The sequence below is a fragment of the Artemia franciscana genome, chromosome 3, assembly GCF_032884065.1.
Source record: "Artemia franciscana chromosome 3, ASM3288406v1, whole genome shotgun sequence".
NCBI lineage: Eukaryota > Metazoa > Arthropoda > Branchiopoda > Anostraca > Artemiidae > Artemia > Artemia franciscana.
Genome location: NC_088865.1, coordinates 13,711,851 through 13,724,641, shown reverse-complemented (window position 1 = coordinate 13,724,641; position 12,791 = coordinate 13,711,851). Strand labels below are relative to the sequence as shown.

The window sequence follows — 12,791 nt, the reverse complement described above, 5'->3', positions numbered from 1 at the left end:
ATGCAATTGGCCCATCGTGCTTTAAAACTAAATGTTGCTTTAAAACTGATTCAAAATGCACTGTGTGTATGGTTGCCAATAAGACACCTCAGAGATATATCGCGAACGACTGGGGTATTAAGATGAAACTTTCGGGGCATTACTATTACTAATTCTGCTCTTACAACTTAAATAAATCAAAAGAATGTAAGTGTATCCAGGTTTTCAAAGAGCATAAATAGGATTTTTCGGGAACGATATTAAGTTTTATTTTTCAGGTCAACTAGAGGAGGTATATAGCTAAATTAAACAATATTATTTGCGTCAGGATTAAAAATTGTTGAAAAAGTTTCTCCAACATAAAAAAAGCTAGCAAAACTATGGATTTTTATAGAAAAAATTCTCATAGCTCGATTTGAGTTTGACTCAATTATATTTTGTAATTTCTGTTCCTTGTGGGTTTCATTTATTTATTAATAGTGGTTTGTGGTAGTTTTACGCTTGGAAGATTATTTTGACCCTATTTCTGCTGATTTTTTGTTCGGAGAGCTCTTTACTTTTCTTTGAAAAACTTGCTTCGTGGAATTTTTTTTTCAAATTAATTATTAGTAATGACAGATGGTGCAGTGAAGATCTTAAAAGGAGAATAGCCAAGGCCGGGATGTTTGTTTTTTTTGATAGTTGAATTTTTTTTAGAAAAACCGGAAAATAAGTGTGCTCACCAAGATTAGAATATTTGAAGCTGCGGTGATGACCTTGGTCAAGTATGTTTCCGAAGCCTGGGTGCTCCAATAACCGGAGGAATTTTTGCTTGATGTTTTCAAGAGAAATTGCATATGGATCGTTTCGGGTACCCGATTGACAGCCGGTATTTCAAACAGTAGGCTGCACAAAAAGTGTGGTTCAATCCTACTTTCTAGGGCTATAATAAGAGAACGGTTGAGATGGCTAGGGCACGTTTTGCGGATGATAGATTAACAAAGATTTTCCCTGTCCACCGATCGTCTAGGGCCAAATGGAAAGCAAATCGTCCCCGTTTAGGTTATGATTATGTCTTAAGGAAAGATTTAAGGGAAAAGGCAACTACCTGGGAGGGTGTAAAGAGGGAGGCTTTGAATAGAGTGGGATGGGAGGAGCGTGCATAGCTATGTTGGCCTTAGGTGGTTTGGTGCTGCAGAAAGTTGTCAGTAGATGTAGTAGTATTGTTTACGAATACTAGGCATTTGCATCTCTTTCCATTTTCATCTATTAAATATGAAAACTACTGTTCGAAGATTCCGCATTTTCTATTTTCAAAAAGCTTTGCCTTAAATCTCAACTTTGATTGGTAAAGATGATTGATTGGCTTAACTTTGACTGGTTAAATTTGACATAATTGGTGCTGAAGTCAAGCGTAATTTCAATTCGGTCTACATATGACTTTCGTGTTGCTTCCGTGTTACGGAAGAAAATAGTAATCACAATTATTTCTTATCTGTAGGAATGTTGTGATAGCACAATAGATAAAACCACGCATGGAGATTATGGGGATAGTGGATCCATCCTTCCTGTTGCTAGGGATTGTATATCGAGGAGTGGCGATCTTTGGGCGATATCGGTGCTTCCTCTTGAGCACAAAAATTCGGGTATTCTCCAAATATCTCCGAAACAAAATTTAGTTTTCCAAAATCTTCCCTAAAATTAATGCTCATAAATACTCAAATGCTAACAAGAAATTCAGATAGCTAATTTTCCTCAACTTCATTTTCTAGGAACATTTTTAGAGCCTGACTTTCTGGGGGGAAATTCGAGAAACTCTCTAATCTTTCAATGAGATTGAAACATGAGTTGATTACAACCAAGAAAAGAACATGGCTTTACCCTGTGTTGGATTTATGCAAGTAAGTGCTGCGATGAGTTGTTAGTAGTGTTAGTATTTAAGAAAAAGAAAAAGGAAAAAAACTTACTAGGTTTGAACTTATATGTTCTTTAACTTTTAATTTAACCTCTTGAGGCAGAGACGCAAAGTGCTTCGATACAGCTAACTTCCCTAGATTCTTGACAACCCACACTACACAACGCTTTTGAAGCTCTTTCATGTCAAATGTGAAAACCAAAGGCATGCATTGCAGACCAGCGGTACTACAATCAGAGCAAGGCTGAAAAAGAAATTCTTCATCAAGTAAACTCAATTGTACTTAATGACATTAGAAGTCAAAATATGATATAGACCCTCCTAAGCCTAAACCTACTATCCACACAATAGTTTAATTTTGAATTAAAAATTGAGCCCCCCCCCTTCCTTATTAACCCGACAAGGGGAGCGTAAAAACGTAATCAGAAATTTTCTATGCTTTATGAGATACAAACTAGCAACTACAGATGTAAAACATATTCTATTAGTTGTAGCAGTAGGGAAATGTTCTTATTTTAGTTTATTTCTTACCCGAAACCTATTATAGACATGATAGGATGAAAAAACCAAGAATCTATGTCTAGCAGAAAAGAGAGTGGCAACAATGGGAAGATAACAGAGTTCAGCATACCTGTTGGCAAATACACGCATCCCCATCTATTTCTTTCGTTCCAAAAATGAAGAAAAAATCACTATTTAGCAAATTTCTTGAAAACATGGCAGGTCAAGATACTAGATTTTGATAGAGGGATAAATTCCCTTCCAATCAGTCAAAAGACTCTTCAATGTAAATTTTTTACCTAATCATACATTTGAGTTATTCATCGTTATGTGACCTGAAAAACTTACAGATTTACAGCTTACCTGCAAAATCTAAGCAAACTGTATCGCTTGGTTCAGTCGATTTATCTTGTTACTTTTGGTTACAAGATGATTTATCTAATAGCTACCTTATTTAGTTTCCATGATATTTACCTGTTCGTTTAAAGTTTGACTCTTTCTCTCAAATCTTCTTTTTAAAACAGTAAAACACTTTAGCGTAAAGAGCAAGGCGTTGATGAGGAAGCAGCCCCTTTCATATACGAAGTAATTTCTGTTCGTTTTAAGTTTTAATGTCGCTCCTTACTTTCAGTTGAAAAAACTTGCTTTTTTTATTTAATTTCTGAACGTTTTGAATTAATGCATGTTTTGATTTTGGCTCTCCGCAGAGGAATAATTAAAACGAAATTTGCATATTCTTTGTTTTTTTTTGCTAAATGGCTTTCTCATAATTTTGATAAAAAAAGAGCGAGGGAGGAGCCCTAGTTGCTTTCCAATTTTTTGGTTAATTAAAAAGGCAACTAGAACTTTAAATTTTTTGCGAATCTTTTTATTAGTAAAAGATATAATTTTGTCCCAATTCATTAAGAATGACCCCTGAATCACAAAAGCCGTAGAATAAATAGTTGACATTACTAAAAATACTTTAGCGTAAAGAACGAGGTATTAGGAAGAGGTGAGCCCCTCATATGGGTAATAATTTCTGTTCGTTTTAAGTTTTAATGCTGCCCCTTACTTCCAGCTGAAAAAACTTTTTCATATTTATTTTGTCATTGTTTTTTTTAAGTAATGCTAGTAAATCCTGCGCTCCCTTCATGGAAATTTTCTTCCCCCATGACAAATTCCTCGATGGAAAGCTCCCCCAGAATATCCCCCTCTTCTCAACCCCTCCCCCCAACCAAAAAATCCTCCTGAAAACGCCTATACACTTCCCAATAACCATTACTATATGTAAGCACTGGTAAAAGTTTGTAACTTGTAGCCCCTCCCACGGGGACTGTGGGGGAGTAAGTCGTCTCCAAAGACATAGTTATAAGGTTTTTCGACTACGCTGAATAAAATGGCTATCTCATCCGTTGACTTTGGGAAAATAATCAGCGTGGGAGGGGGCCTAGGTGCCCTCCAATTTTTTTGGTCACTTAAAAATGGCACTAGAACTTTTCATCCCCGTTAGAATGAGCCCTCTCGCAACATTCTAGGACAACTGGGTCAATACGATTACACCTGGGGAAAAAAAACAAATAAACACGCATCCGTGATCTGCCTTCTGGCAAAAAATACAAAATTCCACATTTTTGTAGATAGGAGCTTGTTAAACTTCTACAGTAGGGTTCTCTGATACGTTGAATCTGATGGTGTAATTTTCCTTAAGATTCTATTACTTTTAGGGGGTGTTTTCCCCTATTTTCTAAAATGAGGAAAACTTTCTCAGGCTCGTAGCTTTTGATAGATAAGACTAAACTTGATGAAACTTATATATTTGAAATAAGCATTATAATGCGATTCTTTTGATGTAGCTACTGATATCAAAATTCCGTTTTTTAGAGTTTTGGTTACTATTGAGCCGAGTCACTCCTTACTACAGTTCGTTACCACGAACTGTTTGATCAACGACAAAAAATGCGATTTTTTCCCACTAGACAGTATTTTTTAAACTTTAATTTTTGGTTACTGTGGGCCCTGGTTTGTTCTTTGCTAGATTGCAGCTACCGCTGCAACCATGATTCGTCATTAATTTACTAGTAATCATCATTATAGGCTTATAAATTGGCTGTTTGCCCAAAAAAGTTTTTAGTTATTCTCTTGTGGTCTTCTCTTCAAAAAATGAATCAGTTAATAAACATTTTTGGCATGAATTTCAAATTTAAAGAAATCTTGACGCAAATACAGCCACTATTGTTAAAAACAATCAGCACCCATTGACAAATAAAAAAAGAATTCCATTCAAAAATTCAAAGCTAAAAAAAATTTAGAAAAACTTTTATGCTTTGATTTCTATTACGGAAGTTTTTCTGGCGTCCCTCTTGCAAGAGATAATAATTCCGAATCGTCTCTGGTCAGTTGGACTGTTTCATTTGAAGTAGGATTTCTGTTTAATAATTACCTCTTAAATACGCATATTGTGAAGTTACTAACGTGATTACAACACAGAAACTGGAGGAGTAGGAAGGATTTTACTGAGTAACTCAAGTTTCTTTTCATGATAGTTTATAGACTGAAAACAGTAATTTTTCTCTGCTTGCATGATTTCAATTTAAACTGACCACAAATTTTTAACCAATGGGATCGACCAATTTATCCAGCAATTGTTGATGGACAGGTTTTCCTTGGACCGCTAATATGCTTTACTGATGAGAAGATTAATTGACGAAGCCTAAAGAGTCGATTCGTTGATTAATAATCATGATTCAATTTCCCTTTGTTGAACAGCAGAAAAAAAAAGGTTATGGAGCCTATCCAAGAGCTTTTTTTTTGTCTTGTTGGCGTTTTAACGGCCAGATGTTTGTTTGCAAAAAATGTCCTAGGTTAACTAACAGCAAAGGTCGAATAACATTGATCAGTTGAGCGTGATCATTGAGGTGCCCGAAGGAATCTAAGGAAAAGGGTTAAACGTCTCCAACACCCAGCGATGTCTGTTAGATTGTATTTAAGAGCTTTCGGTCGGGAGAAACAATGGTTATGCCGTGATGTTTCCCTTGCCTATTAACTTCTTCCGAATAATTTTAAACCCCCCAAAAACAAGATTTCGGACAGGTTCATGAGCATGCATATACGTATATGTAGAAAAGGGCGGAGATGGTTGTCACCAAAATAGGGTCTCCAGTCTCCGAGCCGGTCCATGCCTTACAGATCTTAAACTTGGGAGCTAATATTGGGAGCTAACGGCATATGAAGTAAGGATAGTCACCCAGTAATTCCCGCACAACAGAAAAATTAATAAATGAAATAGATAGAAAATGGTTCTTTTAGTTTAAATGTGGTAAAGCAACTATGGATATTTTCGAGCAAAAATAAATGTTTTGCTCTGACGAATTTACATTTTTGAATTTTGGGGAGGAGAGGAGTAGAGAAAAAAATACTTTTCCGAAGTTTCCTTCCGTCTATACTGCTAACTTGTATGTTAGTAGAGTATTAGTTTTTCAATGAGGTTACTGTTACTCTAGATAGACGGAGGTAAAATCATAGCACTTCAGGCATATATATTTTGTTCTTTAGCAACTCCATCATATACATTACTTTATTGATCATCGAAAGTACCGAAATTAATGATCGGCAAGATCAGTTTTAAATATATTTAAATATCTTGGGAAGCAGAACTAGCAAGTTGCTACCCCCACTTCAGATCCAAGGAGAATCAACCAAAGTAACGAAGAGTCGACTTTAGTTTTACCAGTGTGAGATACCTTGTGAAATCCATGAAATATTTTGCGAACAATGAATCCTTCTATATATACTTCAAATTTGTCATCTCCTACAAGGTCAGCGAAAAGCATCAGTTCTGTAAAGTTTTCATAGGGAATTTCCAGTAGTTTCTCTCCTGATAGAAAGGCTGAGTAAATCAACAGTGTTTTTGAAGAAAACCTAGAGGAAAAAGAAGCTTTTAGTGAGTAGACGTTAAACGAAGACTTTGTTCATGCTCATCCTACCTTGTCAGTGACTAACTCTTCGGCTTTTTAAATTAGTTCCATTTTCCCGTCAATTTTCTAGTGATTTATATTGGAAATTTTCTTTTTCGCACTTATGATGAATTCTCCCCCCACCCTCTCAAGATGACATCTTCAATTACTAATAATTTTTTTTACGGATGATTGGCTCTTCTATGCCTAGTAGCGAAGGCCTTAAGGGTTTTTTCACTGGATTGGTAGTGTTTCTGTATATTTATCTGTTCTCAATTCAGTTAGATTTGGATATGTTTTCTTTCGTGTATTCGAAAGCATTATAAAGTTACAGTTGAGGCAACAAAAAAAAAAAAAAGAAGTCAAGCTTTTGTAGGTTTTACGACAAAAGTCAAATAGAGACATGGCTTTAATAAGTTCCTTTTTCATTTTTTTTTTAGTGTATTTTTGAAAAATTTGTCAACTCATTTAGTTTTTCTGGTGTAAGCGACAAACCTGCATGTGATTATTTATTTGTTTTGTTTTTATGATGCTTGTTTCCTCTGACTTTTGCTTTAGTCTTTGCTAGTTGATATACACAATGAGCGGTTTTTTCCGTTAATTTTTTTTTTTAAATTGTCCTTAATAGCAAAAAAAAACTTGACATATTTTTTCTTGATGGTCTTTTTTACCAATAAACTTTAACTCATAGATACACACGACCCTCTTCCATCCAATCTATTCAAAGTCTCCCTTTTTATACACTACAAAGAAGTTCCCTTTTCCCTTAAATAATTCCTTGCGACATTTTCCTAACACATTTGAGGAGGACCTTATAATGGTGTACCACATCGGGACATCATTGAAAAGCCTAATTCCTGGCTAAATTTAATCTCCATTGACCTTCAGAAAGAATTTAACCTTGTTAAAGACAATATTTTAGTTAAGAAACTTGTCAGCGAGTTCAATATTGATCCCTTACTGGTGAAATTGGTCACCTCCTTCTTAACAAATAGATCGCAGATTGTCAAATACCAGAATCATTATTAAAATCCTCTCCCTGTCCACAATGACATACCCCAAGGTACCCTTCTGGGTCCCCTCCTTTTTTCAGTCATGACTAACAGACTCGCGAAGGCATTTTCTGACCCATGGAAATTTGTTGATGACCTAACGGTTGTTTAAACTAAATAAGCGAGTTTTAATAAGCAACCCTGTGAAATTTAAGAAATTTAATAACCCAAGAAATTTAATAAGCGACCCTATGAGCATCCTCAATAAAATTGGAGATGAGGCCTTGGACTTAGACATAACAGTAAAACCCTCTTAGTCCATGATAATGCCGATTGGTTTCCTCAAATCCTCGCCCTGTTTTCTTAATCCTATTCCTCCTGAAATTTCTTTGTCCTCGTTTAAACTAAAACGCGTAACAATTTCTTCAAATTTAAAGTGAGATATCCACGTTAAGGACATAGTCCATTTTGTTAGCGTGTCTATCGCCCTTTTTAAGCTCCAATATAAATTTAACGTCCCCTACCCTCTCCTCAAGGACAGACACGTCTTTTGTACGCCCACATCTCGAATTTGCTTGTCCAATATGGTACCATTGTATCTCTCACGAAGAATCGGAAAAAGATGGCTCAATCCAAAAAACAGGCTTACAAATAATTTTCGAGGAAGGCAAGGTACCTTACTCTCTGCTCCTAAGAAAATCTAGTTTGGAAACCCTTGAGCGAAGGAGGGTTTCGTTGTACCTCCGTTTTTCAAAAATGCAATAACAAACCCTTCGACGGCAAGTATTTTCCCAAATGTCACTCCCCATCCAGATTACAGCCGACTTGATCTTTTTGTGAGCCCATCTCTATTTTGTCCCCCATTCGCTGCGTTACTCCCAGATCTGAAAAAAAACTTTCCCCCTATATATATTAGGAAAAATGAACAAAATATCCCACTAGTTTCTCCCTTCTGTTTCTCTCTTTTTTTATTGGCTGAGGGTGCTGCCAAGACTGTTGCACTTATTTGCTTGTTCCCCCCTCTGTTATTTTAGTTTTCCTTTTAAATTTATATATTTTATATTATGTTCTCTTTTTTTGTGTTTATTCACTCATTCTTGTCCTCCCTTTTGACCAGTTTTTATCTCTTATCTCTTACTGACTTTACGCAGTTTAATCATAGACACTTTTTTAGTTTTCCTGTATAATATATATATATATATATATATATATATATATATATATATATATATATATATATATATATATATATATATATTTATATATTGTTCTTTTTTGTATTTATTTGCTTATTCTGTCCCCTTCCCTTTTTTAATGACCCTTTTGATTTTTTTCTGACTTGTATTTGTTTAAGTTTGGTTTGGCCCGTTTTTATCTTTGTAACCTTTTAATTGACTTATTACAATTTAATTATTGAACCATAAATAGTTATTCATAATGATTTTTCTTTTTTGTTGTTGTTTTTTTTTGCATTTTTGCCAGTTTTAGTGCAACTATGTCTTTGTCGACTCCGAAGTCAACAAATCATCTTATCTAATCTTTTTATTATCTTTTTATTCTAATTCTTTTTATCTAATCTTATCTTATTCATGCAGATTGTCAAAGGGACGCATAAGCAATTCCCCAAAAACTGTATACGGAAATAAGTTGATTCTTTCAGCGTGTAGATACTTGATACTTGAATACTCTCTTGTGATGGAAAACAAACTGCTCTTGAGTTAGAACTAGGTGTAATAATTGTAACTCTGTTGATTATTGGATCCAATGAAATGCCATATTTTTGGAGTGCTTCCACCCCCAAAGCACACGGAAAAAGTAGTCGCTTGCATACAATTGTTCTAGCAACAGTTTATGTGTTCTCTATACTAATTCTAGAGGGCATTCCCGTAAAATGGCAAGTTTTTGACCTCTGACTGAAATAAGACTATTGCAACAGCCATTTAGTCGATTTTGTATATTACTTGGAAATTCCCTGAAAATTTCATCGATAACCAGCGAAGTCAACACTCCAATGTCGAAAATTTAGGTCAGAATCTTTTAAACACTCAAATTTAAAAAAAAATACAATGGCTATATCTCTTTACAACACTCTAAGCTATTCAGGCGTCTAGAGAAAGATGTACTCTGATCGACTGTTACAGACTTTGTCCTTGAGAGCTATTATCTACCTGGTTTGCTAGCAAACATTTTCGAATAAGACGTTCTCTTCCCTTTCCTGGAAGATTCTCACTAGGCTTTGGTGTCACCTTTTATTTGGCCTACTGCTGCTTATATTCCTTGAGATTCGAGTTTGAGATGCACTTCTTCTAGCAAAATTTTGACTTCTATTACGAATCATGCTACGTTATTCTAACGCACTATAATTAGGCTTCCTTCTAGACATTTACTCATAACTCACGTCTCCAAATCTGACAATTTTTTCCCTTTACCACCTTTGAGATTATTTGGGCTTCAAGTGATATTTTTTTATAGCAGCTAAAAAATTGTTATTGCTTTGTCGATTTGAATTTCCCTCTCTACAAGGACTACGGGTTCCCAGAAATTTTCAAGTTTTATTAAGAGTATTAACCTAACGGAATTTTTAGGCAATCCTCGCGTAAATACTTGCAATAGAATTTTTGGACTGTTTCATTGGCTCAACTTTTACCTTGCTACAAATACACAGATCTGTAGATTTTAGCAATATATTTGCGGGTACTCATGGATGAATTAAAAGTGATTATCTCCCTTCAATCTACTTCTTTGATTAATTTTGTTTTAAAACGTCTATTAACCTGTCCATTCTCTATAGGAGACTCCACCAAGAATTAGAAATAATTAAAGAGGATCTACTGCAAGCAATATCGAGTCAGAAAGTAGGGAAAAGAAACCACAGGAAAGAAAATAAGGATTGAAGACATAATAGAAGCTGGTAAAGAAAATTTAACTTGCCAAGGACAACAATAATGAAAACTAATTCTTTAAATTGATTATGTAGAAACGTTCACAATCATAAACATTGTAGAAAAATAGTAAAACCGGTATTTTAATTTCCAATGAAGAACATCTGCAATTTTCATTTTTTTTTTTTTTAAAGCGCCCACCGATTTTAAATTTAAAGAACGCATGTTAAAAATCAGAACGTAATGAACAAAAATGTTGTCAAGGAGGCCTAGTCGTAACTTTCTTGATTAATGTAGCAGAAGGAAACACAGCCATTATTTAGCAGTAAACTGGGTTAAAATCCAGTGATTGGTTGATAACATCTAAGGCTAATTCCACAGTCGTGTTAACAAATAGAAATTGAAAAGAAGTTCATGCATCATGGAATAGCTAAAACTCAAAACTAGGCATTAATTTGTTTATTATTGAGATTATACAGCCCTCAAATTATTAGTTGTGGACTTTCCTAAAAGAGTATCTTTTTGGAAACACTAAATATCCTATTTTGCCATGTACTGGTTACAAATATTGGCTCCAAAAGCATGACTTTTATTGCTAAACTTGCAATAAAATACTTGGTAAACAAATATTTAATTTATAACTTCAGAAACCAACTGGAAGAAGTAAATACATGACATATTTAAGTGAGAGAAAGACAGGTTGAAATCCCCCTTTGGCTAGCGGTAGATACAAGATAAATAATTAAGAGTTCTCAGTGGAGGATAGGTTTGAAATATCGCGCAATGGAAAACTCAATACATGTCTCAATTATTTATTCTCAGGTTTCTGCAACATCTATCACATTTTAGGTGCATAAATGGTTATAAATTGACTGAATGAGTTTCTTTATGTCGTTCTTCATGGTTTATCTTCTGAATGGAAATTGAACTAAAAAAAAAAAAAAAAAAAAAAAAAAAAAAAAAAAAAAAAAAAAAAAAAAAAAAAAAAAAAAAAACATGGAAAATCCACATTTTCAGGTATGGATAGACCTAAGATAGAGCCAGGTGGAAAAAATATTTTCATTTTGATTTGATTGATACTCTAAAGGTTTTAGGAATGAAGGCTAATTCTTACACTATTACTGAAACTAAATAATATCCAAAAATATAGAAATAAACAAAATAAACTGAATAGTTAGTTTACAAACAAAGACTGATGAAGTCTTTTCTAAAAGATATTGTCAAGCTAAAATTATATTTAAGATGTATATTTAAGCCAACTACTCTTAATTTTAATATTTCGTCACCTGCATATAATCACTAGATTTGTATGACATGATTCACTGTATTAAATGGAGATGGTCATACAAAAGCCGTGGACAGAGAAGAGACATTTTTACCATAATTTAGACGGATAACACTATTTCCGTCTGAAAGCAGGAGGAGGACAAAACGCTCTTTGCTTAGCTTCCATTAGGTTTGACATCTACCCAATGTGCTCTAAACAAGGACGCAGGAGTATATCACAAATCGATGCCAATAGAGGACGTAGTAGATTTCAAGAATGTTTGCATCTAGCTGTCCGTAAGAATACAAAATTAGCAATTTACCACAATTTAGACGACTTAGTGGAAAAAAAGAAGAAAAAGGGCACTTTTACCCTTTGAGTTTTACAGTTCCCGTAGTTGCTTCAAGCCAATCACCAGAAAGCATAGCAGAAAAAAATGGCGATATTATCAATGCATCTTTTGCAATCTTTACGGTACCATCGTCAACTTCCACTGTCACGAGCTGGGCCTCAAGAGGGAGTCCGGTCATGATCCACAATAAATGATTAAGTCACCGTGGGCTAAGAATCTTCTTCTGCTCTAACAATTGATCTGAAATGTAAGAAAGACATTAGTTCATCGGTAAATTAGGAAAAAAACAAAATAAATAGAGTTAAGTGAGACCTTGTAATGAAATTACAAAAATTGATATAAACAAGAGATAATTTTTTTACAATGTGAAAGTGAAGGAAGTCCTTCTTTCTAAGTCCTTCTGGCCAGAAGGACTTAGAAAAAATAAAACAAGGATAGAAAAGTTATTAGAAATCAAGTGCTCACAGCGTTGTAAATGAGTTTGTGAAATATGGTGGTTGTCAAACAGATTCTAACAACCTAACCTAAGAGCAAAATTAGATTAGAGCAAAGTTAGGTTTGATTAGAGATTGTTGAGATGTTGAACTTAAAGACACTATGTGCATCCCAGTTAGTAAAGGGTGTAGCTGCAATATTTTAGGAAAGGTGAAGGTTAATAAGTTTAATACACTAGGAAATGAGATAAGATACTCAACTAAATCAAAAGACACCATATGTAGTCAGGTTGTAAAAACTGTTTGTCTACTATATATCAGAATAGATGAGGCCATTAGGTTGAAATCTTCAGAGTTGAGAGGTATGTTAAATTTAATAAAAACTCAACAATGTGCATCCCGATTGTCAAAGGTGTGTAAGTACAATATCTGAGAATCAATTTATTAATGGTATTTAGTTGAAACTTTCAGGAGATGATTGTGTGCGTAAAAATTTCGGAGCATGTTCAAGGGAATTTTTAGCTCAGTCAAAGGATACTATGTACATCCAAAGTT

The 12,791-nt window shown here is 34.4% G+C and overlaps 2 protein-coding genes across 5 annotated transcripts in view; one reads left to right on the top strand and one right to left on the bottom strand.

Annotated features, from left to right (window-relative positions):
* Positions 1–12,791, top strand: part of LOC136024916 (uncharacterized) — a 202,087-nt gene that overhangs the window by 43,584 nt on the left and 145,712 nt on the right. Inside the window, exon 2 of the mRNA XM_065700490.1 lies at positions 1,731–1,859. The gene's annotated coding sequence lies outside the window, so the exon portion shown is untranslated. The remainder of the gene's footprint in view (positions 1–1,730; positions 1,860–12,791) is intronic.
* Positions 1–12,791, bottom strand: part of LOC136024911 (uncharacterized) — a 49,735-nt gene that overhangs the window by 24,945 nt on the left and 11,999 nt on the right. For 3 of the 4 annotated variants that reach the window (XM_065700474.1, XM_065700475.1, XM_065700476.1), the window contains 3 exons: positions 11,823–12,042; positions 6,097–6,274; positions 1,926–2,117 (listed from right to left, as the gene is read on the bottom strand). In XM_065700474.1, coding sequence (XP_065556546.1) covers positions 1,926–2,117; positions 6,097–6,274; positions 11,823–11,980 — 528 coding nt within the window. In that variant the 5' untranslated portion in view covers positions 11,981–12,042. The remainder of the gene's footprint in view (positions 1–1,925; positions 2,118–6,096; positions 6,275–11,822; positions 12,043–12,791) is intronic. The other variant, XM_065700477.1, reaches the window with a different exon arrangement.